Below are 25,570 nucleotides of genomic sequence, written 5' to 3' on the forward strand. Positions count from 1 at the left end.
AAACTAGAATAGTCCAAATAATTTTGAAAAGGAGGAATAAAGTTGGAGGAATCACATTATCCACTTTTAAGACTTATTATAAAGCTGCAGTAATCAAGACAGCATGGTATTTGTGGAGGAATAGATCCATATATAGGTCAATGAGACAAAGTAGAGAATCGAGAACTCCGAAATTGACCCACATAAATATGACCAACTGATTTTTTACAAAGATTCAAAGGTAATCTCATGTAGAAATATCTTTTCCTTAATGGAGTTGGAACAATTGGACAACCACATACAAACAGATAAACTTCAACCGAAACCTTACATATTATAAAAATAACTAGCTCAAAGTGGATCATGAAATGTAAAATGTGTAGAACTCCCGGAAGAAAACACAGGAGAAAATCTGTGGCCTTGGCTGGGCAGACAATGCCCAGACCTGACACCAAAAGCACAATCCACAAAAGAAAGAAATTGCTAACTTGGACTTCATCACAATGAGAAACTTTGACTCTGTGAAAGACACTATTAAGAGAATAAAAAGGTGAGCTGTGAGAAAACATTGACAAATCATACGTCGGACAAAGGCCTTGTGTCAGAATATATAAAGGACACTTAACACTCAAAAGTAAGGAAACAAAAAGCCCAATTTAAAAATGGGCAAAAGACATGAACAGATGCTTCACCAAAGAAGATATACAGATGGCAAAAAAAAAAAAAAAAGAACATCATTAGCCATTAGATAAATGCAAATTTAAGCCCCAATGAGATAATACTGCATATCTCTTAGATTAGCTAAAATTACAAGTACTGACAATACTAACTCCCCCTTGAGGATGTAGAACATCTGGATCACTCCTACATGGCTGGTGAGGAGGTAGGATGGTAAAGCCACTCTGGGAAATGGTTTGGCAGTTTCTTATGAAGTTAAATGTACATTTTCCATAGGACCCAGGTTACTCATTTCAGAGAGCTGAAAACCTGTGTTCACACACAAAATACCTGTACACAAATGTTTACAGCAACTCTATTCATAACCACCAAAAAAAAAAGGGGGGGGAACCAACCCAAATTTCCTTTGCAGATGAATGGATAAACCAGCTGCGGGACAGCCATACAATAGAAAACCAGTTCTCAGCATTACGAAGGGGCAAGGTACAGTACGCACAGCAACCTGAGTGAAGCTCAGAGGCGTTCTGTGGGTAGAAGAAGCCAGGCTCAGGGCGTATGTGCTGTATGGTTGTATTTCCATGACATTCTCCAAAAGAGAGCATGGTGAGGGAGAACAGGACAGGGGTTGCCTCAGGTTACAGGTGTGGAGAGAATGAAGGAGCTTTAGAGGGAACTCTTCTGTCTCTTGGTTGTGATCATGGTTACATGAATTTATACGCATGCGAAAATTTATAGAACTGTGCCCAAAAGAAAAAGTCAGGTTTACTATATGTTCATTTCGAGAGTAAAAATTTTAAAGGTATATATCATCAGCATTACTTTTTCTTAGACAAATGAAATTCAGGTGAGGCTCCTCACTTTCTCCCCTATCTCCTCAACAAGGGGTTTGGTTAGTACCGAGCTGGGGCGCACAGCCCGTAGCCATGCAGGGCACTGTGGTCCTGTGCCCGACCACCCTCACCTCTTCTTCCAGTCTCTGCTCACTTCCCCCTGAGTTGGGTCCCTCTCCCCTTTCTCGTGATGTCCTAACCTTTTCCCTCCCCCAGACTGCCCATCAGTACCCTGTCCCGGACTCATCAAAAGCCGAGACCAAATTGCCTGTACTGTCATTTGAGACTCTGTGGTCGGCCTCACTCTTCTTGTCCTCTCTCTCTCACTTTACTTTCCCACATGTCACCAACTGTCCTGTCAAAGCTGACCACTCGGCTCTTCCTTGGTTGTCTCCCCACCACCTGCCCACTGACCCCTCCGGGCCACCTCGCATCAGCCCCTCCCCTGAGGGCTTCCCTGACCACCTCACATGGCTGATCTCCTTCCCTTTTGAACTCCTTTGGCAGTTTGTCTAAACTTGTCTCCTAACCCATATCACATTGCACCTGATGTGTGAATTGCAATTCTTCCTCTAGACTCTAAGCTTCTTTCAGTTGGCTGTTTTTAGTTGATTTTCTGCGGTATTCTTCCCTGAACACAGCTACCATCATCCTATTAGCATGCAATGCCATTTTTCTGAAGAATGTGTTTTGTTTCTGTGCTATAACCTCAAGCAGCCAGAATCTGTCACTCCTAGTCCTGTGCTCCCAGAGCACTGATGCATAGCTCCATAACAGATACCTTCACGATGGTTCTGGAGGGAGCTGTAGGAGGCAGGAGGGTGCGCTGCTTCATGGAACGGGCACCCAAGCTGGCCAGCTCCACCATTTCCCAGTCATGTGACTTCAGTGAGTCACATAACGTCTCAGTGCCTCAGCCGCTTCATCTGTGAACTGGGAATTATAGTATCTATCTTAAAGGGTCATTGCGAGGATTAAAGTAATTAATATATGTAAAGATTTAAAATAGTGCCTGTTCCATAGTAAGTGCCCGACGAATGTTATCTATGGAAACATTGTCCCTTGAGGGACACCAGAAAAGATCACCTGGGGCTTTTTGAGCCCTGCATTCAAAACCAAAGGTTCAGGCTTGTATCAATGTATATTTAACACACACACACACACACACACAACTTCCCTTCCAGCCCTCCTCTCTTTCTCTCTCTCCCCCCTCTCTCTGTTCAATTCTATAAGAAGACAAACAACCCGATTGAAAAATGGGCAGAAGATTTGAGCAGACATTTTACAAAAGAAAATATATGAAACAACATTAAGCATCTGAGGGGGTGTCCAACGTCATTAGTCATCAGAAAAATGCAAATTAAAACCACAATGAGGAAACATCACAGTGCCTAAAGTGGGAAGAGACTGACAGTACCATGTGTTGACAAGCATGTGGAGGAACACAACCCTCATAGACTGCTGGTGGACATGCAGACATGGTCCAGCCACTTGGCCTAACAGCATGGCGATATCTAATCACGGTGAACATACACTTAGACTATGAATCAGCAACTTCACACCTATGTATTTACCTAGGAGAAAGGTGTGCCTGTGTCTACACAGAGACATGGATGTGAATACTCAGAGCAACATTATTCTCAATCCCCCTGAACGGGAAACAACCCAGTGGAATACTAGTCAGCCGTCAAAAGGAATATTAATGTATACAACAACATGGATGAATCTCAGAAACTTAACGCTAATTGTATGTTCAAGTCTATAGGCTGTCTGATTCTATTTATATGAAATTCTAAAAATGGCAAAACTAAAGTGACAGCAAATCAGTGGTTTCCTGTGGCTGTCATCGAGGGAAGCTCCACCCCCAAGACACAGGAGAATACCTTTCAGGACGAGGGAACTCTTTCAACTCTGGGTTTGGGTGGTGGTTACACAATTACCAAAATTCATCAAACTGTACGCTTAAAATGGATGAATTTTATTGAATGTAGATAATGACGTAAAAGAAAAATCAAACCCAGAGGCTGATGAAGTGCCTTTCAGCTGGTTGTCCCGGTGCCTTGTGTGTGGTGTCTCGGGGCCTGCCAAGATGACTTCCTTGTTGGAAATAAGGTCATTCGAGGCTCATTTTCTTTCTCTTGCCTCAGAGCTGCAGATCCAGCTGACAATGACCGATTTCCAGTGGGCACCATAGTGTGTCCCAGGCGGAGACTGACAGAAACAAGTTTGTGTTTCTGTCACTAATGATATAAGCCTTCATCGTATTCTCTGCCAGGCCATGTTGGTTTTCATTACACCCATTGAAGAGGAGAACAGACTAATAATGAGCTGGGTGTTATCGGCTCACAAATAATTTATAATGGGCAAACTAGGACAGGAACAGAGCTTTTTTTGGCTAAGGAGGCTGCATGTCACTCTTTAAAATCTAGGCCAAAAAATTATTTATAATGCATAGACAGTCACTCAGAAAGTTAAAAGGTTCCTTTCTTCTCTCCTATGTGTTTGAACATTATGCTTTTTACCCTAGACTCGCAAAAGGCACCTTAGCATCTTCCTTGGACACCTGCGTTCAGTCTATAAGTCTGAGAACACATATATGAGGGTGGTTACTTGGCTAGGAATGAGGCCTTTGTAGAAACCCCTTAAGGGTGTCAGGTCCTCCCCAAATCCAGAAAGGTTAGGAATGAGGGAAAAGTCAGGATACGGAGACCCTTATGTATGGGTAGTGATCACACACTTGAGGTAAGCTTTGAGGTAAGAATTGCCTTGGGTATTACCAGGAAGGAACCCAAACCGAGATATAATCAGCAAAGGATGGCTTGTCAACAGGTGTGTTGAAATAAAGGCAGATCGTGTGTCCTTAGCAGAGGCAAGCAGAGTGGTTATGGCCACCGTGACATCTAAGAAGAGGATATTTGCCTTGTGTCCCCATGTTTGCCGGGGCTCTTTGGGGAAGCAGAATCTTTATTGATGCTGATACCTGTAGATATGGATACCTACCCCAAGGGAGCTGAAGCCCTCTGATGGGAATTTGCTGAGTTGTCACAAGCCACCAGCACCCTGTCTTGACTGCACGTTGGCCAGTAGCCTCCTGGTAAGTGATCGGCTGCCCTGGGCACCTTGATGCCAGGCCCCAGGGTACCTGGAGCAGCAGGTAGACCACGTTTGATGGGCCCCGCAGCTGTCGCTCCTATTCTCTCAGTGAGCTGACTGTGGAACAAGTGCATCCTGGGTGAAATGAGGAAGGAAAGTGGGTCAGCTCTCGATCCCCTTTGTCCAAGGTGACTGTTGATGGGGGGCTGGTCCCGTGGGGCGGAGAGCCAGCCCCTGGGTCTGTGGTGTGTCATTAAAGGTCAAGACCTCTGGAGTGTTGCTCCTTCCCAGACCTCCTCGGGGTGAGGGCAGGCTAACTGTGACACATGCTCCTTGTCTGGCTATTTCTAGAATGGCCCTTATAGCCATGCTTTCCGGTTCTGGTTCCTGAGGATCCCAGGCTTCCTCAGAGGTCCCCTCCTCTCAAGCCAAGCAGCTCTACTTTGATCTCTGTGTAGATGCGCTGTGTAGTGTGTCATTTTTTAAATAGACTGGTTTTTTTTTTTAGTAGTTGTAGGTTCACAGAAAAACAGAGCAGAAGGTACAGAGAGTTCCCATACATCCCCTGTCCCTGTGTATGGACACCCTCCCTGTTACCAACATCCCCCAGTGGATACAATGGATATACCTACATTGACACATCATTATCCCCCAGAGTCCATAGGTTACATTAGCACTCACTCTTGGCATTATACATTCTTTGAGTTTGGACAAATGTAAAATGATGTGGATCCACCATTATAATATCATACCGAGGAGTTTCACTGCCGTAAAAATCTATTCATCCGTCCCCACCTCAGTCCCTGGCAGCCATGATCTTTTCACTGCCTCCATAGTTTTGTCTTTTCCAGAATGTCATATCGCTGGAATCATGCAGCAGGTAGCCTTTTCCAATTGGCTTCTTCCGCTTAGTATTATGCATTTAAGGCTCCTCTAAGTCATCTCTAAAAGGGTTCATCCGCTCTTAGCAGCTTGACAGCCATCCATGTTCTCTGTCGTACGTTGGCCCCAGGTCGAGCACGGCTTGCAGACATTTTTGTGTGGGGTGTGTCTGTGCCTCATCTCCACGCAGGATGATGAGCTCTGGGGCAGGGGCCAGGACATACGCCCTGTGCGGCATGGCTCTCTGCCCGACTCTCAGGGTACCTGGTTTCCCCTAGTAACCTGATGCCTAGGACTGGGTGCTCCGGGGTGGAGGGGACATGGTTAGAGCCTAAGGAAGGGCTCTCAGAGCAAAACCCTGTGGGCTGCCCCCATGTACACAGCATGTCATTTGCTCTCTGAAGTTTAAAGCTCCATGAAGTCAGACTGAACAGCATCCGGCAACGGAGCTAATCTATAAGATTTTGCATCTGAGTCAGAACTTACTTATTAACACTGTCTGTCTTTGTGGCCAGAAGTCTGGCAAAACATTTTTCTGTCCCCATTATCCAACTCTGAAATGTGGCGAATGTTATTTTCCCTGAAAGAGTTCTGATAAGATGATCACAACAGAACACACTCTGATGGAAAAGACTTCCATTTCATAATAAAGCCTTTATGCAGTGGAATGTTCTAGTAACCGGTGTGTTCTGTGTTTACAGAGCTTCTCGAAACAAATCTGAGAAGAAGCGTCGGGACCAGTTCAATGTTCTCATCAAAGAGCTTAGCTCCATGCTCCCTGGCAACACGCGGAAAATGGACAAAACAACTGTGCTGGAAAAGGTCATTGGATTTTTGCAGAAACACAATGGTAAAGGTTACGTTTCTCTCCATTTTTATTCCATTCCTGTCCTCTCGTGTGGCAATGACTTCATCAAGCTGGTCTTCTGCTTGGTTCTCTCTTTCCAGCAAAGCCCGATCTCATCAGTCACAGGCTTCCTCTTGCAAAGGCACTCCACCCTCTTTAATATCCCACCTCCAGCAGGTTTGGGAAAGGACACTCACCTCCCAAATTGCTTTATTAGCCAGAGGAGAGAATCCAGAGCAGCCTCACAAGTAGAATCCAGCCTAAGTGGAGTGGCATTAACAGTGGGAGTGTCTTGATTAAAAATATCTGCAGCAAGCATTTTTCATTCAGCTCTGAAGAGACGCAATGCCCAAGAATTCATTTTCCACTGGAGCGAAGTGGCCTGGTTTGTCCAACCACCTCTGCCATGGCCCCTGAGCTCTTTAGCTTTCTGAGCTACACCATGGAAAAAATAAATTGAAAATCAGTAACTTACTTACTGTCACATCCATTTTTTTATTGAGATATAATTCAAGTGCCATAAAATTCACCATTCTAAAGTTTTTAATTCAGCGATTTTAGTATATCCAAGAGGTTGTGCCACTGTTAGCACTAATTTTATCATCCCATAAAGCGGTCTCTCCCTATTTCCCCTCCCTCCAAATCCTGACAACCCCTCAACTATTTTCTGTCCCTCTAGATTTGCCTATTCTAGGCATTTCATACAACTGGAACCATCCAATATGTGGTCTTTGGTTTCTGGCTTCTTTCACTTAGCATCCATATTTTAACAAGTACTTGTGTTTCACTCCACATTATGGCCAATAATATCTATGGTATGGATATACCACGTTTTGCTTAACCATATATCGGTTGATGGCTTTTGCATTGTTTCCACTCTTCAGCCATTATGAATAATGCTTCATGTACAGTTCTTTGCGTGGTTATATATTTGCAGTTCTCTTGGATATATATCTAGGATTAGAATTGCTGGGTCCAGTGGTAATTCAAGTTCAACTTTTTGAGGAACTGCCAAACTGGTTTCTGCAGCAGCTGGACAATTTTATTTTTTTTTTAAAGATTTTATTTATTTGTCTGAGAAGGAGAGCACAAACAAGGGGAGAGGCAGAGGCAGAGGGAGAAGCAGGCTCCCCGCTGAGCAGGGAGCCGGATGCGGGACTCGATCCCAGGACCCCTGGGATCATGACCTGAGCCGAAGGCAGATGCTTAACCGACTGAGCCACCCAGCCACAATTTTATACTCCCAGCAACAGTGTATGAGGGTTTCAATTTCTCCACATCCCCACCAACAGTTGTTATTGTCTGGTTGTGTGTGTGTGTGTGTGTGTGTGTGTGTGTGGTGTTTATTATAGCCTTCCTAGGGAGTATGAAGCAATTATCTCATTATGGTTTTGATTTGCATTTCCCTAAAGATTAATAGTGTTCAGCTTTTCATGAACTTATTGGCCATTTGTATATCTTCTTTAGAGAAATGTCTATTCAAATCCTTTATCCATTGTTTAATTGGATTATCTATCTTTTTGTTGTTGAGTTGTAAGCATTCTTCATATATTCTGGATACTAGACCCTCATCAGATATATAATTTGCAAATATTTCCCCCCATTCTATGGGTTGCCTTTCACTTTTTTACTGATGTCTTTTGACACACAAAAGTTTCCAAGTTTGAAGTCCAATTATCTTTTTTTTGTTGTCGGTTGTGTGTGTCTTAGGTATCTTATCTAAGAAGCTATGGTCTAATCTAAGGATATGAACATTTACATCACCTATGTTTTCTTCTAAGAGTTTTATAGTTTTAAGCCATAGATTAAGCATCATGCATATAATCTACAGGGTTAGCATTTAGGTATATGATCCATTTTGAGTTATTTTTTGTATATGGAGTCAGATAGGGAGTTGAAATTCATCCTTTTGCATGTGTATATCCGGTTGTCCCAACATTCCTTTCTTTTTTAAAAACGTTTTAAGACTTACAGAAAATACACAAATAATAACTGTACAGTTGAGTTACTTATCACACTATATATTAGTAAACACAGCTAGGAAACCAACACACAGGTCAATAAATACCAGCTTCCCCAATAGATGCCCCTTCCTTCCTATTACCTCTGCTCTCCCCAGAAGTAATCTCTGTTTTGACTTCTAATACTAGAGTCGGGCTATTGGGACTTATTCAGATGGAATCATAGATTATAAACATGATGTTTATGAGGTTAATCTGTGTTTTTTCAGTGTTCTGGCTTGTTCATTTTCATTGGTATATAGTATTCCATTATATGAAGTTACCACTTGAATCTATCCTTGAACTTATGTCTTTCTCAAACTTAAGAAACATAAGAAAGACTTATGTCTTTCTCTTTTACCTTTTTCCTTTAAACCCTTTTACCTCTTAGCACTGACCACCCTGCCCCGCTACTCACCTATGGATGGTACAAAAAAAACTGGAGAAGAGTTAAGAGGGTTCAGTAGATATTAACAAGCAAGAAGAGCAGAATTCTTTTTTTTTTTTCTTCACCATGACACCAAACATAATAAAGTCAGAAATGTCAGGTTATTGAGGAGATAATTACGATTCTTCTGTGCTCACCGTGATACTTCTCTTTCACTGAATGTTTTCCTAGACAAGATGATTTCATGGAAGAAGGCACAGCTAGGACATTAGAAAGTTTCATTATACTTGCTATTCTTTTATTATTTCTTTAATAATTGTATATACCTATTAAAAAGATGACAGTAATGATATATCCTCCTTCTTTTTCTTCCAGAGCTGCCCAGGGGAGTGTAAAGAATATGTTAATTGCTTTTGTTAAAAGTCAGGGAAGAACAATCAAGCAGGATTGGAATAAAGTGTTGCAGCAGTATTCGATTGCCCCAATAATTTAATCAGAATGGTTATGTTTCCTAAATAATGATTTGGCTAAGTGAAATAGCAGGTTGGTGCGATTACCAAGATATTTTGCACAAATTACTCAAACTAGGTCAGTGCCACTGAGAAGCAGGACAGCTGTTAAATAGGACAGCTGGGATCAAGTTCATCAGTGTGACATTTATGCTGGGCTCTGTCTGCTGCAGAATTACAGAATTGTCAAATTGGGACCTGGAAAGAATCAGTCAGCAGAAATGCAGCCTCCTAACACCAGGAGTGCTCATCTCCATCTCACCTTTTTTATAAGACTAAGGCCTACTTTGCCCAGCCCTCTTAAATGCAACCCTGATCACCTGCGGATCTCATTCATCCTCTGTGATTTTATATTCCAAAGAAAGCAGAAAATTCATGGTAGATTTTATGGAGAGATACCGCAGTGGGCCAAAATTTGGATTAAATCAAAAAATAAAAACAAACAATAACTTCAGTTATAATCCAAATGGACATGAACTCCACAAGCATCCACAATAGGGCAGAGAACAACATGGTCAGCATTTATTCAGGGCTCCCCATGGGTCAGGCAGGCATTGTTCTAAGGACTCTTGTAGAGGAACACATGTGAGCTTCACATCAGCTCCCCTGAGTTAATATTATTTCACAGATGAGACAACCAAGGCACAGAGATGTTAGGCCACTCACCCAATTCAGACAGCTAGGGAGAATCTATACGGCGCAGTCTGCTTCCAGATCCCAAGTTTTTAATACTACACCATGCTGTTTTTCCACAAGGCATAATTTATGGAACTCTTAGGGATATTTGTATCATAACTGTGCTGTAGCTGCCCATTAGTGTAGCCATTTAGCCTACTGGTTCTCAACCTTGACCACCCATTAGAATCACCTGGGGAGTTTTAAAAATACATATAACTGGGTCACACCTCAGGGACCAATAAATCAGAATATCTAGGGGTGGAACCCCAGTGGTGAGCTGGAGCTGGCTCATCCTGACTTGCAAAAGATGATTGTTAAATTTTCAGGAGTTTTGCAAGCCAGTTGACAGCTTAAAATTAGCCACTGTGTGAGTATTTACACCACAGAAATGGGAAAGCACTATAAATCAGGGCTTTTTTTTTTTTTTTTCCATTTTTTTTTTTTTTTTTCCATTTTCTTTTTTTTTTTTTCTTTCTTTCTTTCTCTCTTTTTTTTTTCTTTAGGGAGGGAAAGCCTTTTACCAGCACACTACTGGGTGAGGCCCAGCATCTGTATTTTAGAACTTGCGGGGTGATTCCAGTGTGCAGCCAGGGTTAAGAACAGTGGGTTTAGACATGCTTTCTGCCTTCATGATACAGGAAGACCACAGGATAAGTCAGAAAAGATGATTAAGTCTAGGTAGTCATTATCATTCTTTATAATGACTTTTTCCTCAATAATTGTTCAAGCATCCCCTTTTTCTCAGCTTGGAAGGCAAATCTGGATCCTGGAATGGATACATATTCTTTTTGAAGGAATCCAAATCAAAATGAGAACCTGACCATGTTTCTTTGTAGTTAAATTTTGTGTCATCTGTGTCTGTTATAAGAGATAAATCACTAAATTATGTAAACAGCAAAGTGTATTGCATGTCTTTATCCACATCCATCTAAATGTTACTTCTACAGGACCAGGCTGACCTGCATGCTTTCCTTTTCTTGTGTGAATCTCAAGCTGATTTCATCCAACATCAAATCATATTCCTCTTTCATGCCCCTAGTCCCTATCCACTAAGGCATACAAATTGAAGGGGCATGGGGAGAAGCTGCAACACAAAGAGAAATGTCTCTGGTGGACAGGATAATATTAACCCAACTTAGTAGAGACTTTCTGCCCTATTTCCCAGACTTTTCTTTGACCACACATAACCCAGAGACATACTGCTCCTTGTTCACACCTACCAGGAACAATTGGAAGGTGAGCACTCTAGGGCACAACTGCAATTTACACTACAGTAGAATTTTGGGGTTCAGCTGTTAATTGTAATGTTTTTCTTCAAAAAAGAAATGATTTCAGGTGGTTTTGCTTCCCTTGCTATTTAGAAACTGCTGTCACCACACCTCTTTGCTGACCCTGCCCTGTCACCTGTAGCTTATATTGGTCACATCAAATGCCAGTGGAGACATGATTATAACACTAAACTTCATTTCCCAATTTAACATTTTTTTACCTGCCTTAAGACATTTTATCTAACGTATATATATTTATTTATTTAATATGCTGTGAAGTGAGCCTTAATTTCCAAGGACTGCAATCAAATTGTTGAAATACAAAGTGAATGAGATGGCTGCTCTCAATATTATTAGGCTGGTGTTTAGAATGAATCTAAGTCATACTAAATGATCTAAAATTTACTTAACAGAAAAGAAATGGGCCTTTCATTTTCCTTTACCATTAAGTTGAATGGACCACTATCTAAATCAACTTTGGGCGGCTGAGAAGACTCTTCTCCTGGACAATTAATCTACAGCTTGATCCTAACGGTCAAAAGAACATTACAGATGAGTTTATGTGTTGGGGAACAAGGGAGAACACTTATGGCATTAATTTATTCAGATGGCCTTGGTAGATCTCTTTTCTAAGTGGTCAAACTGTGGCAACCATTTGAGGACATGAGAGTTTCACCCTTTCTTCCTTGCCTCGGCTGGCACCCACCCCAGAATGAACACTGGTCCAGGACTACGCGTAGCACCCTGCCTCTGCTTCCCAGGATGTATTTCACGTCGTGCAGCCTCTGGCCACCGGGGCAGCAACAGCTTGTTCTTTCCAAAATCTTGGAGGAAGAAACCATCCCAGTAGCACCATGAAAATAATCCCTAAAGAAACCTCTTACTACATAAGGTGGGGCAAAATGTTGGTTAAGATGAAGGATCAAGGGCACCTGGGTGGCTCAGTCGGTTAAGCGTCTGCCTTCGGCTCAGGTCATGGTCCCAGGGTCCTGGGATCGAGTCCCACATGGGGCTCCCTGCTCAGCGGGGAGCCTGCTTCTCCCTCTGCCTCTCCCTCTGTCTGCTGCTCTGCCTACTTGTACTCTCTCTCTTTCTATCAAATAAATAAAATCTTAAAAAAAAAAGATGGAGGATCAACTGAAGGAAAAACAAATATATCTGATACAGCATTTGAGCTATCTGTAATAATCTTATCAGAGACATTTTAGTAATAAAACAAAATCCACTTTCAAAAATGCAAAAGAACTCGAGTATTTAAGGAGTCCTGTGTATTCCAATGACTATTGAATTTACAAACATGAATAACATCTTCAGTACAAGGTAGAACAGAAACAAGCAAACTATAGATCAATCCAGAAAAGGTTTGAGAAGAATAAATTCTGGCTTTAAAAGCAACTAAGTAACATGTATTTGTCTGACACGTTGTACTTCAGTACCTGGAAATGCTGAAAAATACATGACATTCTGCCTAGACACAGGAGGTTATTTACTACAAGCCTAAGGTGTGTCTGGAATTTTTGAAAATCCCACAGATTTCTAAAGTGTTCTGCTTTGCCCTGACCATGAAGAGGCAGCTTAGGGCTGTGTCCCACCGTCCCGGTCTTTGTTCCCATTGCCTTGATAGGTGGCGACTGCCTAACTCCCAACTGCTTTGTCATGCGGAAATTCAAGGGCATTGTGCTCCTGCTACTGGCAGGCGCTATGGCCACACAGAGGGCGGAGGACTCTTCTCCTGAAGCCTCATTAAAAGGGTGTGAAAACATCCAGAGACGCCTTTAAGCCTGTTACATCCAAAGTTCCTAGTCCTTGGACATCAGGGTAACCTATTTCCTTATCTGGGCTTCTTTAATTTAAACAACACAGAAGTTTACACAAAATTACATAGAAATAAGTGTGCTTCATTTGTTAATTCTAATTCCAAGGTGCCTTTGACTATAACCGTTTATTTATGGGTTTTGTTTTTTTTTTTAGAAGTCTCTGCGCAAACGGAAATCTGTGATATTCAGCAGGACTGGAAGCCTTCATTCCTCAGTAATGAAGAATTCACCCAGCTGATGTTGGAGGTGAAATGCACTTTCAAATTAGCTTAATTCGTTGCAAATCAAAATGGAGCTGCTTGTTCCAGATAAGACCTGGTGCCCAAAGTAAACAACTGTTCTTGACCCTGGAAAGACACCCCTTGAAGCCCTGCGTGCTCTTGCTTATTTTTTGGCTAGAGTTTGGCAGTATAAGCAAGAATCCCAAAACTGGATGTGAGTGTGTGCAGGGCGAGCCCGCTCATGGTCTCCCAACTAGAGGACACCCAGTGGGGGACCTGGGGAGGGACAAGGGTGCAGGTAGGTAGAAGGAGGGGAAGAAGGGAAGGAAAAAGTACATCTCTGCACCATCTTGTGGCTCAGAGTCTCCTCTTTAGAATGCAGTGATTATATGACTATATGTTTCCCTCAGTAGAACACATTTTGAAAACAAAAGTCTTCTTTTAAAGTTAGGCTTTTAACTTGAGCTCATATTACATCAACATAGCATGTGGGTGTCTCCCGTAAGTGACCCTGTGCCTCCCCACCCAGCACATGCCATTTCTGGGCTGAGAAAGATGCTCACATTTCTTCCTCTAGAAAGTTAGGTGCCCACACCCATCTTCAGGGCTAAATTTGTGGAAATCTGGCCGAGCTGGGCCAGTGGCCTTCTTCAGTGTCCTGTGTTTACATTTGGGTGAAACCCATCTGTACAGATGAGGATGAGTCTCTACAAAAACATGCGGCGGGGTGCTCTGACATCTCAACTGGGGATTAGGCTGGGAGTGTATGGACATGACAGTGGAGGGAGAGAAGGCTCCAGACGTGGCATGTCTGGGCCCTTGACTTAGAAGAGGAAACCGAGACAAATGAGTTCAGCGAAAGGAAGTTAGACGCTGGCTACATGTCAGTGGTTACTGGCAGGGTTTTGGGAGAGTGGCTTCTTCCTATATCTCATCTTAGGTGCGTGTATAAGACTGATGTAAACTTTAATTTACATAGATTAACTATGCAGAAAACAGAAAGTACTGGAGTAAGAAAATGCCAGAATGAAGATGTCCAAATATTATGAAATATAAGCGCATTAATGAACATTTGCATAAAATGAAAGATACTTAAATCTACATGTGAACTATATTTAAAGAAAATACAGAACTTTCTCCAGAAGCAATGCATTTTAAGTATGTTAAATTTAGACCAGCTTGTGAAATATAATGTTGAATTAATGCATCATTATGCTACTTTACATAAACCGTTTTATCTTTTAATTCTTAGGGACAGTAGTTAAAACACATAACCCTATAGCACCCAGCCTCTTTTTAAGAGCCTGTAGCACATCTTTCTTTTTTCCCCCCCCCCACTGAGTTTCAAGATATCAAAAGTGTCTGAGGAAACAAGACTTTTAGAAAGTTAAAAATGGATACATATTTGGGCTGAAAGGCAGGACTGAGATTTGGGAGACTGGAATTTCTAGAAAAAGAAGATTTTAGATTTGTATGTATATTCTTTCTGCACGTTCCCCAGCTCCCAGTATAGACTCCTTGAAGCGAATCTGAAGGAATCGTGCCCAATGAGTGAATTAAGCCTGAAGTTAATCCTGTGCAACAAGCAGGTCTTCTGGGCAAATTGCAGCTTTGAGGAGCCTGGGAAACCCACCTACTAGTGCTTCTGATTTATCTCTGACTGTTCTAAGCTTCTGTTCCAACCTGTTGCCCTTCAGGAGACACAGACCTGGCCATGAGTAACCGCACTTCCAGTATCTTCTCCCAGATGGCCCGGGCCCCACAGGGCCCACAGAGGATGAGGTTGTCACCATTTGCCACTAGGCATCTTCTTACTCGTGTGTGTCCCTTTCCAGCCACACAGCCTCTCCTTTTCCAGAGCCATTTCAGGGACTGTGAGGAATTCAGATGCCATGTCTTGGTAACCGTGAGGTTCCGTTTTAAATCCGGACGGAACCCATCAGGCCCCAGGGTGCTGTGCCCTCTTGATGTGAGTCCCAACTCCTCCCCTCTCCTCTCAGAAAGGCCCCAGCCCAGACTCCGGGAGGCTGTGCACAGTCATGGGGTTTGAAAGAACAAAAGTGCCTTGGCTGCAGACCCCCCAGGTGGGTACCGTGTAAGCGGACGTAGATGCTGACTACAAGCACCTGAACACGACGACTCAGACGAAGGGGCAGCAGCTCTTGCTGACTGGTCCCTAGTGAGTTTGCAGCATTTCTTCTGAATTGTATTCAGCGTCTTTTCTCTTAGCCCAGAGGTTGTCCCCGGGAACGCAGGAAGCATCAGAATCAGGAATTGGCAGAAAGGGGTGTTTTCGTTGCCTCTGGTGTGTGGCAGATATAAAATTGGGGCCGTTGTGGTATTTTGGCATCCCTGAAGCTGCCGTCACAGTCACCTTTACTTTGCAACTTTGCAGTCAGTCTGCTGAGTCCCTCAGATCAGGCTGATGGGACCCTCTAAAACCCGGCAAGTGTGCTCCAAGCAGTGACTCAGCACACCTCTTGTGCATTTAATGGAAGACGCCAATAAGCTGATGAAAGTTATCTCCCATCTATAAATGCCTTCAGCTTTTTAACACCCACATGCTTTAGAAATCCAAGAGGGGCTTGGGCTCACTGCGCAAGAAGATCGTTTGGACTGCTTCTCTTTTCCCAGTATGCTGCCCTGCTTTTTCCAAAAAGGTCCCACTCACCTCCTCAACAGCTCCCACCTCTAGGAGTGCCGCAAATAGAACTGAAAAAACCATTAGGAAAAGAAACAAAAGGTACCAGGATATACCTCTGGGTTCACCATGGCCCATAAACCTTATTTGGGATTTCTCATCCTCGGCCCTATTGACACCTTCTTTGTTATGGGGGTGTCCTCTGCATTGTAGGGTGTTTCAGAGCATCTTTGGCCTCTACCCACTAGATGCCAACAGCACCCACCCCAGTAGTGACCACCAAAAATGTGTGCTGCCATCACTAGATGTCTCCCAACAGGGGTGAGGGGAGAGGGGGCAAAAGTGCCCCCAGTTGAAAACCACTGATGTAACCCAAAAGGATGAGGTCCTCTTAAGAAACATGCCTTAATCTATTTTTCAGTCTTAAATCCTGCAATATGTAAGATAAAATAATAAATGACCCTAGTGTTCATTTTCCTGGTGAAGAGAGCTCTCTCCCATCCTGGCACGGTGCCCTCCATGCCCAGTTAGTGGACCGTTTCCGGTTCCTGATACAGTGCACCTAGCTGCACCCTCCTAACTGAACAAATTAATGCCCCTTTGACCGTGCAGACTTCCAGTAACACCCTGGGAGGAACTAGCCGAGTGCATACAAAATGTTTCCAGAACTTTCTAAGCACATATTTCAGTGTGGCTTTTTTTTTTTCCTTTAAAGAGGAGAAATTCTCACATTCGGGGAAGATGCTATTTCAAAGATGCAGTCGGTACAAAGTGATAGGTTTACAGTAACGGTCCACCTGAGCATATTACTCCCTCAGAGACTCATTTTCCAATGAGATGGGCTTGTCTTAGTCTTTTCCTTCTGTTCGGGGCACCCGTATATCCCGTTGCCAGGATGACCCCATTCAGTGCTGAATTACACAGTCTGAATTTTAGAAATCAACTTTCAGATGTGTCTTATGAAAGCATCGTGAGCATCCAGTAAGGAATCTAAAAACAAAACAGCAGAAGTGTGAGAAAACATTAACAGCCTGCATCGTTTCTTTTCTATCAGAAGCACCTAGAGCAGCATGCCTCACATACAGTAGACACTTAGCAAGTAAAGCGAATGTTCTTGACAAACAGTTGCTTCGGGAGGCACTCCTCCTGTGGCAATGAATGTGGGCAGAGGTCGACCCTGACCGACAGTTGTTAATGCACCTGTTAGGTTCGATACCTTCTGGTCCATGTTTACCACTGAACTCAAAGCGATATTGGGGATCAGGGGATGGGAACCATAAAATATCATCTTTTTAATGGTAACTGTGATGTTTCTGGTCCAGCCCAACGGGATGCTTACCATTAAAACTACTTAGGTAATTCCCATGGCTAAATTGAGTTTTAGGATACCAAGAGGTCAGATTTTCCAGGGAGCCCTTTAGTGCTTTAGCAAGCCCTTTGCCTGGGCTAGACAAATTCTGCATACAAAACCATCCTGTGTGCTAGGCTGAAAAGTGCAGTGAGGTTATTTGTGGAAGTATTCTAAGAATTGCAAAGTAAATTCAGTGTCATAATAGGGGATCCTTTGCTTCAGTGACATCCTCCTCCATAAAAGCGCCACTAAGGAGCCTTCCACTGTTGGGTTCTCTGCAGGCACTGGACGGCTTCATTATTGCAGTGACAACGGACGGCAGCATCCTGTATGTTTCTGACAGTATCACACCTCTCCTTGGGCACTTACCAGTAAGTTTCTGCTCTGCTGGCCTTTGCCAGTCCACATTATCGTCTTCCCTTGAGAACCATTCAGATCTCACATCGGGGGTGATGTAGGTCTGAGGGGGTCTGTGTGTAAGAAGGGTTAAGGAGTGTCCTCAACAAGGCTGAGGCCAGAGTCCTGGGGGGGGGGGGTCTTCTAGAGGAAGGGCAGGTGCAGGAATATGCTGTTCTAGAACAAACAAGGCACCCAGATCTCGACATGGCAAAACCTGGCAGGGGGATGTGGGTGCAGGTCCTTACCCTTCTGTGCCCCAGAAACCACACAGGAGCTGAGTTGACGACAGAGGCCTAGCACAGTTAGCAGATCTTAGAGCCTGGACAGAGGCTGAGGTATATCCTACGAAGGGAAAAGCCGACCTCCCAGGTGAACTGAGAGCTGGTGGAGGAATGCGCAGCAGATGGCTTGAGATGGGACGTGGTTTGGGGACATGTCTGAGATTGCAAGTAGGTGGTGACACTTAATGGTAATAAAGGATCTGTGACAGGGGTGATGGGGGCGGTGGGGGGAGAGTTGAAATATTCTGGGAAGATGTGTTTGTTTGGACCAGGGAGGCCTTGGGGAATGGGGAGGGTGTGGGCAGGACGACAAGCTCTGCTGTCCCAGGGACTCCAGATGGAGGCTCAGAGACGGGCTGGGTGCTGCTCGACAAAGGCCCTCCTAGATGCTCCTTCCTCCCCTTCTTCCTCCCTCCTTCCCTACCTTCTTCCCTCTCTGCCTCTCCTCCTCCCTCCCTCTCCTCCTCCTCTCTGCCTAAGCCTGCCTGGCGCCTGGTAACCCCCCAGTCAGAAGGACCTGGCTCACCAAGCAGCACCTGGCTGGTGGACGGTCCACCTCTGGGGATCCCTCAAAGGCATTTGGCCAGCCTTCCATTTCCTGCCACACGTTATTTATTCCTACAGACTGTGACTTTGAATGACAGTTCTACCAGCAGCATCCTGATGGGGATAAAGCCTCCTCTCTTCTCTCTCCTCCCCACAAGCCCTATCAAACCACTTAACCCACCGCTTCCCCACTCCCAGCACAACTTCCCTTGGTTCCTGTACAAAGGAAATCCTGGGCCAGGAAGACACCGGAGGACCATGGCCCCCTCTCCTTAGCTGCACGTGCTGGGGGAGAGCGCAGCCTTATTCCGTGAGCAGCTCGCCTTCCTTGGGGTGATGAGCCCAGCTTTGCTTCTGGCCCAAGATTCCATATTTTCCTGGGCTACCCTTTTCCTCAGAAGCTACTCCCCATCACTTCGTTTCTGCAAACGATGCAGATCAGAGCCACTGTCCACATTCTTCCTTTGCTGGTGACTGTGCGGTATAGCCCAAAAAAGCAGTTTTTACCTTGCTAGGCAGATGCCTTTGCATTACCCCATTGTTTGTCTAACCTTTGTGTTTCGGCCCACCCCCTGCACCGTCTCCAAGGTGCATTAGGTTTGGGGCTTCTCTCTCCTCTTGATTGCTGTCAGAGAGACTGGTTCTCAGCCCCAGGAAGGCAAGAGTGCAGTTTCGCCTTGGTTTTATCTGAGGCCAGAATAGTGATGAGGCTGATACAAGTAACACAGAAGTGACCGCATCAAATCAGCCTGGCTTCTTCGGGCTGACCCGAGGTGGCTGAGGAAAGAAGAAGCAATGGGGTGTTTCTTTGGAGGGGTTTGTGTTTTGTCTTGAAGGGACAGGATTGAGCCATGACAGGCGCTGATTGAAAGCAATGACACGGAGCCTCCTTAATGACCCAGGAATGAGATGCAAGAGCCCAGAGCTGTTTGAGGAAACAGGATTTGCACTGTTGTGCTTTATGCTCTGGAATTATCTGATGACCCAGTTGCTATACATGGCAGGAGGGACTTGGAAAGTGAGTCTGGAATTCTGATTTGAAATTACGGAGCAATTTAGGACCACCTTTATGAGTTATTTTCTAACTCTGGAAGGAGCAGAAATAATCCCGTCTCTACTTATCAGTGCTAGACCCGTATGAATCATGAGTGCCTGTATATAGACCCACACCCAGAAACACATAGAGTCAGTCCTTAAGCTCTCCAGTGGAGGTGAGCCCAGGATGGACAGTCCCCAAATTTTACTTCCATTTACTTCTAAGTCATATTATCTGGTTTTTACCAAGAGCACTGCCTGCTTTTCCTTTTTTGCTTAGCATTCACTTCCATCTTTGTTCTCTTGCGAGGACAAGAGCGATTAAGGATGGAAACTTCCCTGGTGCTAATCAGTAACCAGCTGGTTGAGCAGAGGAGCCCATCCGGGAGTAATACCTCTATCACCTCTACTTTACAGAGGAGGAGACCCAAGGTGGCCCAGCCAGTGAGGGCAGAGCAGGCCTTAAACCAGGCGCAACTGCCCGCAGAGCCCAGGCTCCTTACCACTCTGCTCTGGTATCTTCCTGATGCCAAGGATTTGGGTTGCTATCCAGGAATTCTGCTTTTGTTTTAATTTACTTCAATTTGGACTTACCTCTTAACTAAGCATGAGCCCAGGACTTGTCCATGGATGATGAGCCATTGAAAAGTCCCATGTGAGATTATTTTTCCTTAAAGGTTTGCTATTTTGTTCAGAGATTTCACCTGTTAAGCCATGAGAGACTAATAGAAAAATAGCTTAACATTTATTGAGCACTCACAATGTACGAAGCGCCATTAAGAGTCCCTTACGTGAGTTCATGGGTGTAAAGCACTTAGAATAGTAGCTGGCACAGAACTAGCACTAAATCACATTTGCTGTCCTTACAATGGAGAATTATAATTCTTAGGAAGAGAGGATGGGGAACTGAAAGGCGGTGGTCAAGCTTCTTGGGACAGGTGGCCATTGAAGCAAGGCACGTCCAACAGAGATGCAGTGTGGGCAGGGCCAGGGGCCCATGGGCCCCAGCAGCCGTGCCCCCTGTTTGTGTCAGAGGCTGGCATACCAGGGGTTGGGTCCCACTGCCCCCTGTGGGGCCTGGGATTGGAGGCCCATCGGTGATTGGGAAGGTTGGGGATAAGCAGCAAGAATTCCTTTCTTCTTTTGAGACTGTCAGGCTTACTTGTCTCTCTGTTTCCTTCCTATTACTAGAAACTCAGACATGGCAAAAGCTCACATGATAGATTTTTGTACAGCAATATTCTGACGCAATATTCTAGAGCTTTCTTTCCCAATTTGATAGAAAAAAGAAAATAGCTCAAAGCGGGAAATGGTTTTAAGACAAAGTCAAAACTTTCCTGTGGTGCTGACATCAGCACATTTTGGTGTCTAGAATCAACCCAGGCAGTCAAAGAAGCAAGGTGGGCATGGCGGATGAGCATGCTGATGGAGGGCCAAGGGCTAAAGGGAGATTCTGCGATGAAAACCTTCCAGGAAAGATCTAAGGGACTGTCACATGCCTCCAGCAGAATTGGGGGAGAATATGGCTGAGGCAGAACCAAACGAGAGACCCAAAGTAGGCATAAACTGTATTTCCTTTTTGGACTTTTGTTTGAGTTTCTAAAGAATCTAACTTCCCTGTGCGGTATAGCCCAAAAAAGCAGTTTTTACCTTGCTAGGCAAATGCCTTTGCATTACCCCATTGTTTGTCTAACCTTTGTGTTTCGGCCCACCCCCTGCACCCGTTGCTGTTTTGATTTGTTAATGATTGCGATGTTTGCTTAGTGGGCTGGACCATGCTACCGGTCCATACGGCAGAGGTCCTGTCTCCAGGCTTGAGCACAGACCCGACGTGCCTAAGTATTCATTGAGTGAGGGGCTGAGTTCATAAATGGGGCTGCTACCTCAGGAGCCATGCAAACAGCTCGGCAGGAGTGGGAGGTGCCTCCAAAGGGAGAAATATGGGCACGGACAACACCACCTCCCCAAAGGAAAATCATCTAAGGCAAAAGTGCTTATAAATGTGGAGAAATCTATAGACCAAAAACTACTTCCGTGGAATGCTGGTTCTCCCAATGAAAGCTCCAGCAAGCAGTGCAAGATGAAAGTAGAATAAAGGGCCAAGTTCCCATGGCAAGGGTCACAGCAGGGAGGGGAGTTCGCAGAAAAGGAAAGACAGAGCCCCTGGCTTACGTTACCACACAACACAGCAGCAAGTCCATGAAACACCTCCCAGGAGACATTGCTCTGCCCTTCCTTCCCCGGCCTGCCCCTCACCTGCTGGAAGGACCCGCCTGATCCCAGGCATCTGGTCAGAGATGGCTCTGGGTGGGGGCCGAGCTGGGGGTCGCTCTGTCTAGGAGGGCTATGGTAGGTGTGGCTGCATGCAGCGCAGAGCTGGTCACAGGTTGAAAGAGTCCAGGTCACCAATTAGGTTTGGTTTATTTTATTTTATTTTATTTAAGATTTTATTTATTTATTTGAGAGAGAGACAGAGCACAAGCAGGGGGATCGGCAGGCAGAGAGAGGAGCAGACTCCCTGCTAAGCAGGGAGCCCGATGCCGGGCTTGATCCCAGGACCCTGAGATCATGACCTGAGCAGCGGCTTAACCGAATGAGCCACCCAAGTGCCCTGATTTTTTCTACTTTAATGTGCCTTTTGATTTTTATAAAGCATGCATACAGAAGTATGTATAAAACATACATTCAGTGTTTAAATTCATGATAAAGTGAGCGCAAACATACAGGTAGCTGTCACCGAGGTGAAGAAACAGAATTATGTCTGGGAACCATAGAAGCTCCTGTGTATTTTTTTCCCATCACACCCCCCCACCTCCCAATCAGAGATGACCATTTTCCTGGCTTTTAAGATCATTGCTTCCTTGGTTTTCTTTGTAGTTCTACCAACTTTTGATTTGTCACTCAACAATATGATTTAGTATTCCCTTCTGGCTAACTTTAGGAAAATCGGAAATGGACTCCTCTTGCTCCACGTTGTTTGTGAGATCCATCCACCTCACACCGTTAGTAGTGGTGGTCACGGGTTTATGTCATTGCTGCCTAGTATTCCATTGGAGGAATGTGCTAACATTTCTGCATCCATTCCTGGTTGGAACTCTTAGAAGGTGCTTTGGTGAACATGCTGCATATGTTTCCTGATGAACATTTGCAAGCATGCCGTAGAGAACTTACGTGTAGGATGGCCGGATTGGAGAGTGGGGGCACCTTCACGGGTGTACCAGATGACACCAGGTCGTTAACAATGGTTGCACCAGTCTACCCTCCACCAGCAGAGTCGAGAGTCCTAGGCGCCCCACGTCACAGAACGTGGATTGTCAGGCTTCTTAGCATTTGTCAGTCTCGCACGTGAACATAACTCGTGGAGTTTTAACTTGCCTTTCTCCCGATTACTAATGCGATTGAGCGTCTTTGCATATGCGTGTTTGCCATTTGGATTTCCTCTTTTGTGAACACAGTGCTTGTTCGGGTATTTTGCCATTCTCCTACTGGACTGTCTGGTTTGTTTCTTGTAATTTGGAGGCATTCTTTCCATGGTTCTCGACACTAGTCCTCTGTCGGATACTGTCTGAATCGCCTCCTGCTCACTCTGCCTTAAGGATACAGGTCCGGCTGAAGGCCCAACACCCAACACTAGACAGATGAGCTTGACAGCCGTTTATCGGTCTCATGCGTTCACAGCCCGGCAGATGAGGACATGGGGCCACACGGGGCTGCACCAGCAGGGGCTGTGAGAAGCAGGCTTCATAGTAACAGGAGGGTGGGGCACCCCCGGTCCCCACAGGGGTGAGACTGGTTTATTAGAATAATTCCACAGGCTGGCAGGGAGTTAAACCCACTACCCAGCAATGAGCAGGAACTGTGCCCGTCCCCCTCGATAAGGAGCATTGTTTAGCTAGGGGACCTTTCCACGGGGGCAGAGTGTGAAGGAGAACTTTCAGTTGGGCCCGTTGAGGGCCTCCCAGTTTTGCTAGGTGACAAGGCAGCATTTAACACTGAACCTTAATTTTAGGACTTACACCATGGCTTATGTGTTACAAATCTATTCTCTCATCTTATGGCTCATCTCTCCCTCTCTAGGTTCTTTTCATGAACAGAGATTCTTTATAGTTTATACCTTTTATATTCTAATTAATTCTTCACGACTCTAAGGTCAAAGTCACTCCCAGTACTGGCTTCTGGAAGCATTACCGTTGGGCCATCAGTTAGATTCTGGGTCTAGACTGCATCAAAGCCTATTGGATGTGCCTCCAACCCCCTGGCCCTTTAGGGAGACTGAGCCCCTGACTGCTTCGGGGAGCCCATTCCTGCCTCTTCTCAGCATGAGGCTCCTCCACGACATCTCACGATTGCCCCTTCTCCAAGACTTCTCACCGTGGCCAACACATCTCCAGCCAGAACTGCCAGGGCCCGTTTGGGACCTTGCAGGACAGAGGGTCCACCCAGCTCCCTTCCGACTCAGCCAGCCGGCTTCTGTGCGCTCCGTGGGTGGGCTCCCTTAACTCGGCTGGGTGCCACCGAACTGGTGCTGCTGGTTCCTAGGGAGAGAGGACAATGCCTTGCTGTGTCCTGAAGCACTTCCCGATCATCCCCAGGCTCCCGAGGGGCGCAAGAAGAAACACGGGAGATGTGCGATTTGGAATTAGGACAGGTGTTCGTAGTGAAAGTGGTTTTGGTAAAGGTTCTTGAGGAAGCAGCGAAGGACCTATCAGTAAGCTGGGGTAGAGAACCTTCTGTCTCCAACAGGTAAATGATGTTCCCAACACTGTGATTCAGCTGGGAAGATGGATGCGGATGGCACGTGCCCTCCCTTGTCTCTGTAATTGCTGTCATTTTAATAAATAGAGCTCAGCTCATTCAAGGGATAGTTCAAGTGCAGACAGAATTTATTCTCCTGTAAGCACCAGAGTTTAAATTTTCAAACCATCATTGTTTGTGTTGCCTGTCGGCACAGGGAAATGGCATAATAGTAATATAATAGTGAGTACATAGCAAGAGATGGCTCTGAGCCCTTTGTGGGTGTCAACTCAATCCTTACCACCACCACCCCACCAACCTCCATCCGGGGTTCATCTTTATTCTGTGAGGAACCTGTAGCCCAAGGTGCCCCCACAGCCCTGTGTTCCACAGAAGCAGCTAAGTCAGGCAGCCCCGGAACCCTGCTCTCTGTCATACTCACAGCAGGGGAAGGGGGCTTCCAATGGGCTCTCCAAGAAAAGGCCATGGAGTGACTTAGTCATCATATTCTTGTATCTGCAGTGTCTTTAAGAAGAAAGACTACTGTCATCTGTGAGCATTAGTCATCATCTAAAAAATTAAAGGGAATGAGCTTAAAATAAAATCAAGAACATCAGAAGGAACTTGGAGAGAGCCCGAAGGAGAAAATGATAGCACAGGCTAGTCAGGGGTTCGCAGAGTCTTTGCCCACGGAGATCAAGCCCAGGCGCCATCGAGCTGGGAGTCCCTCCTTTTCCACCTCCTGTCCTTCATCGGCCACCAAGTGGTGTCCCCCTTCCTCACAGCCCCTGGACTGCTGGCTGCAAGAGGGGAGGGCCTCCCCCGCTTCCTGTGTTTCTTCCCAGTGCCCAAGGCGGTGGCTGGCACACAGTGGCCCTCAGTCAGCATTGGGTGGATTCTGTTGCGTGACCTGTTTGGACTCTCCATCCTGCACATCACGTCCCCCTTTCCCTGAGCCTGTTCAGACTGACCTTCTCTAGCCTGGTGGTGTACTGTGTTCCCTCCCTCTTCAGGCCAGAAAGCACAAGTACAGTCCGGCCGTCCCTTCCTCTCGGCCCCTCAGCGGGTCCCGTCTCCCCCACCCCAGGCGCACAGAACAAGGCACTCACTCCTCTGTGGCCTTCTTGGCTCTGGCCTCACTTCCCTTTGCACCACCTGCCTCCACCGCTCTCCTCCCTCCTGTGATGCTTTTGTGCACACCGTACCTCCTGCCTGGAGCACCCTGGCTGCCCGGCAGACACCATCTTGTCCTTCAGCTCCTGCTCAGGGATGCCTCCCTGTGGGAATCATTCCCTGGGAACCTCTCTGTCCATATGACTAAACTCTGTACACCACGCTCAGTGTTCTCGGGGTGCCTTGTTTTGACTCCTGTTGTCTTGCTTGCGCACCACCC

At 45.4% G+C, this 25,570-nt stretch overlaps 1 protein-coding gene across 3 annotated transcripts in view; it reads left to right on the top strand.

Moving 5' to 3' along the window:
- NPAS2 (neuronal PAS domain protein 2) overlaps positions 1-25,570 on the top strand; it is a 153,861-nt gene that overhangs the window by 83,978 nt on the left and 44,313 nt on the right. For all 3 annotated transcript variants that reach the window (XM_044918753.1, XM_044918755.1, XM_044918754.1), the window contains exons 3-5: positions 6,164-6,312; positions 13,124-13,215; positions 17,464-17,553. In XM_044918753.1, the coding sequence (XP_044774688.1) occupies positions 6,164-6,312; positions 13,124-13,215; positions 17,464-17,553 (331 nt within the window). The remainder of the gene's footprint in view (positions 1-6,163; positions 6,313-13,123; positions 13,216-17,463; positions 17,554-25,570) is intronic.

Source organism: Neomonachus schauinslandi, chromosome 10, assembly GCF_002201575.2.
Source record: "Neomonachus schauinslandi chromosome 10, ASM220157v2, whole genome shotgun sequence".
NCBI lineage: Eukaryota > Metazoa > Chordata > Mammalia > Carnivora > Phocidae > Neomonachus > Neomonachus schauinslandi.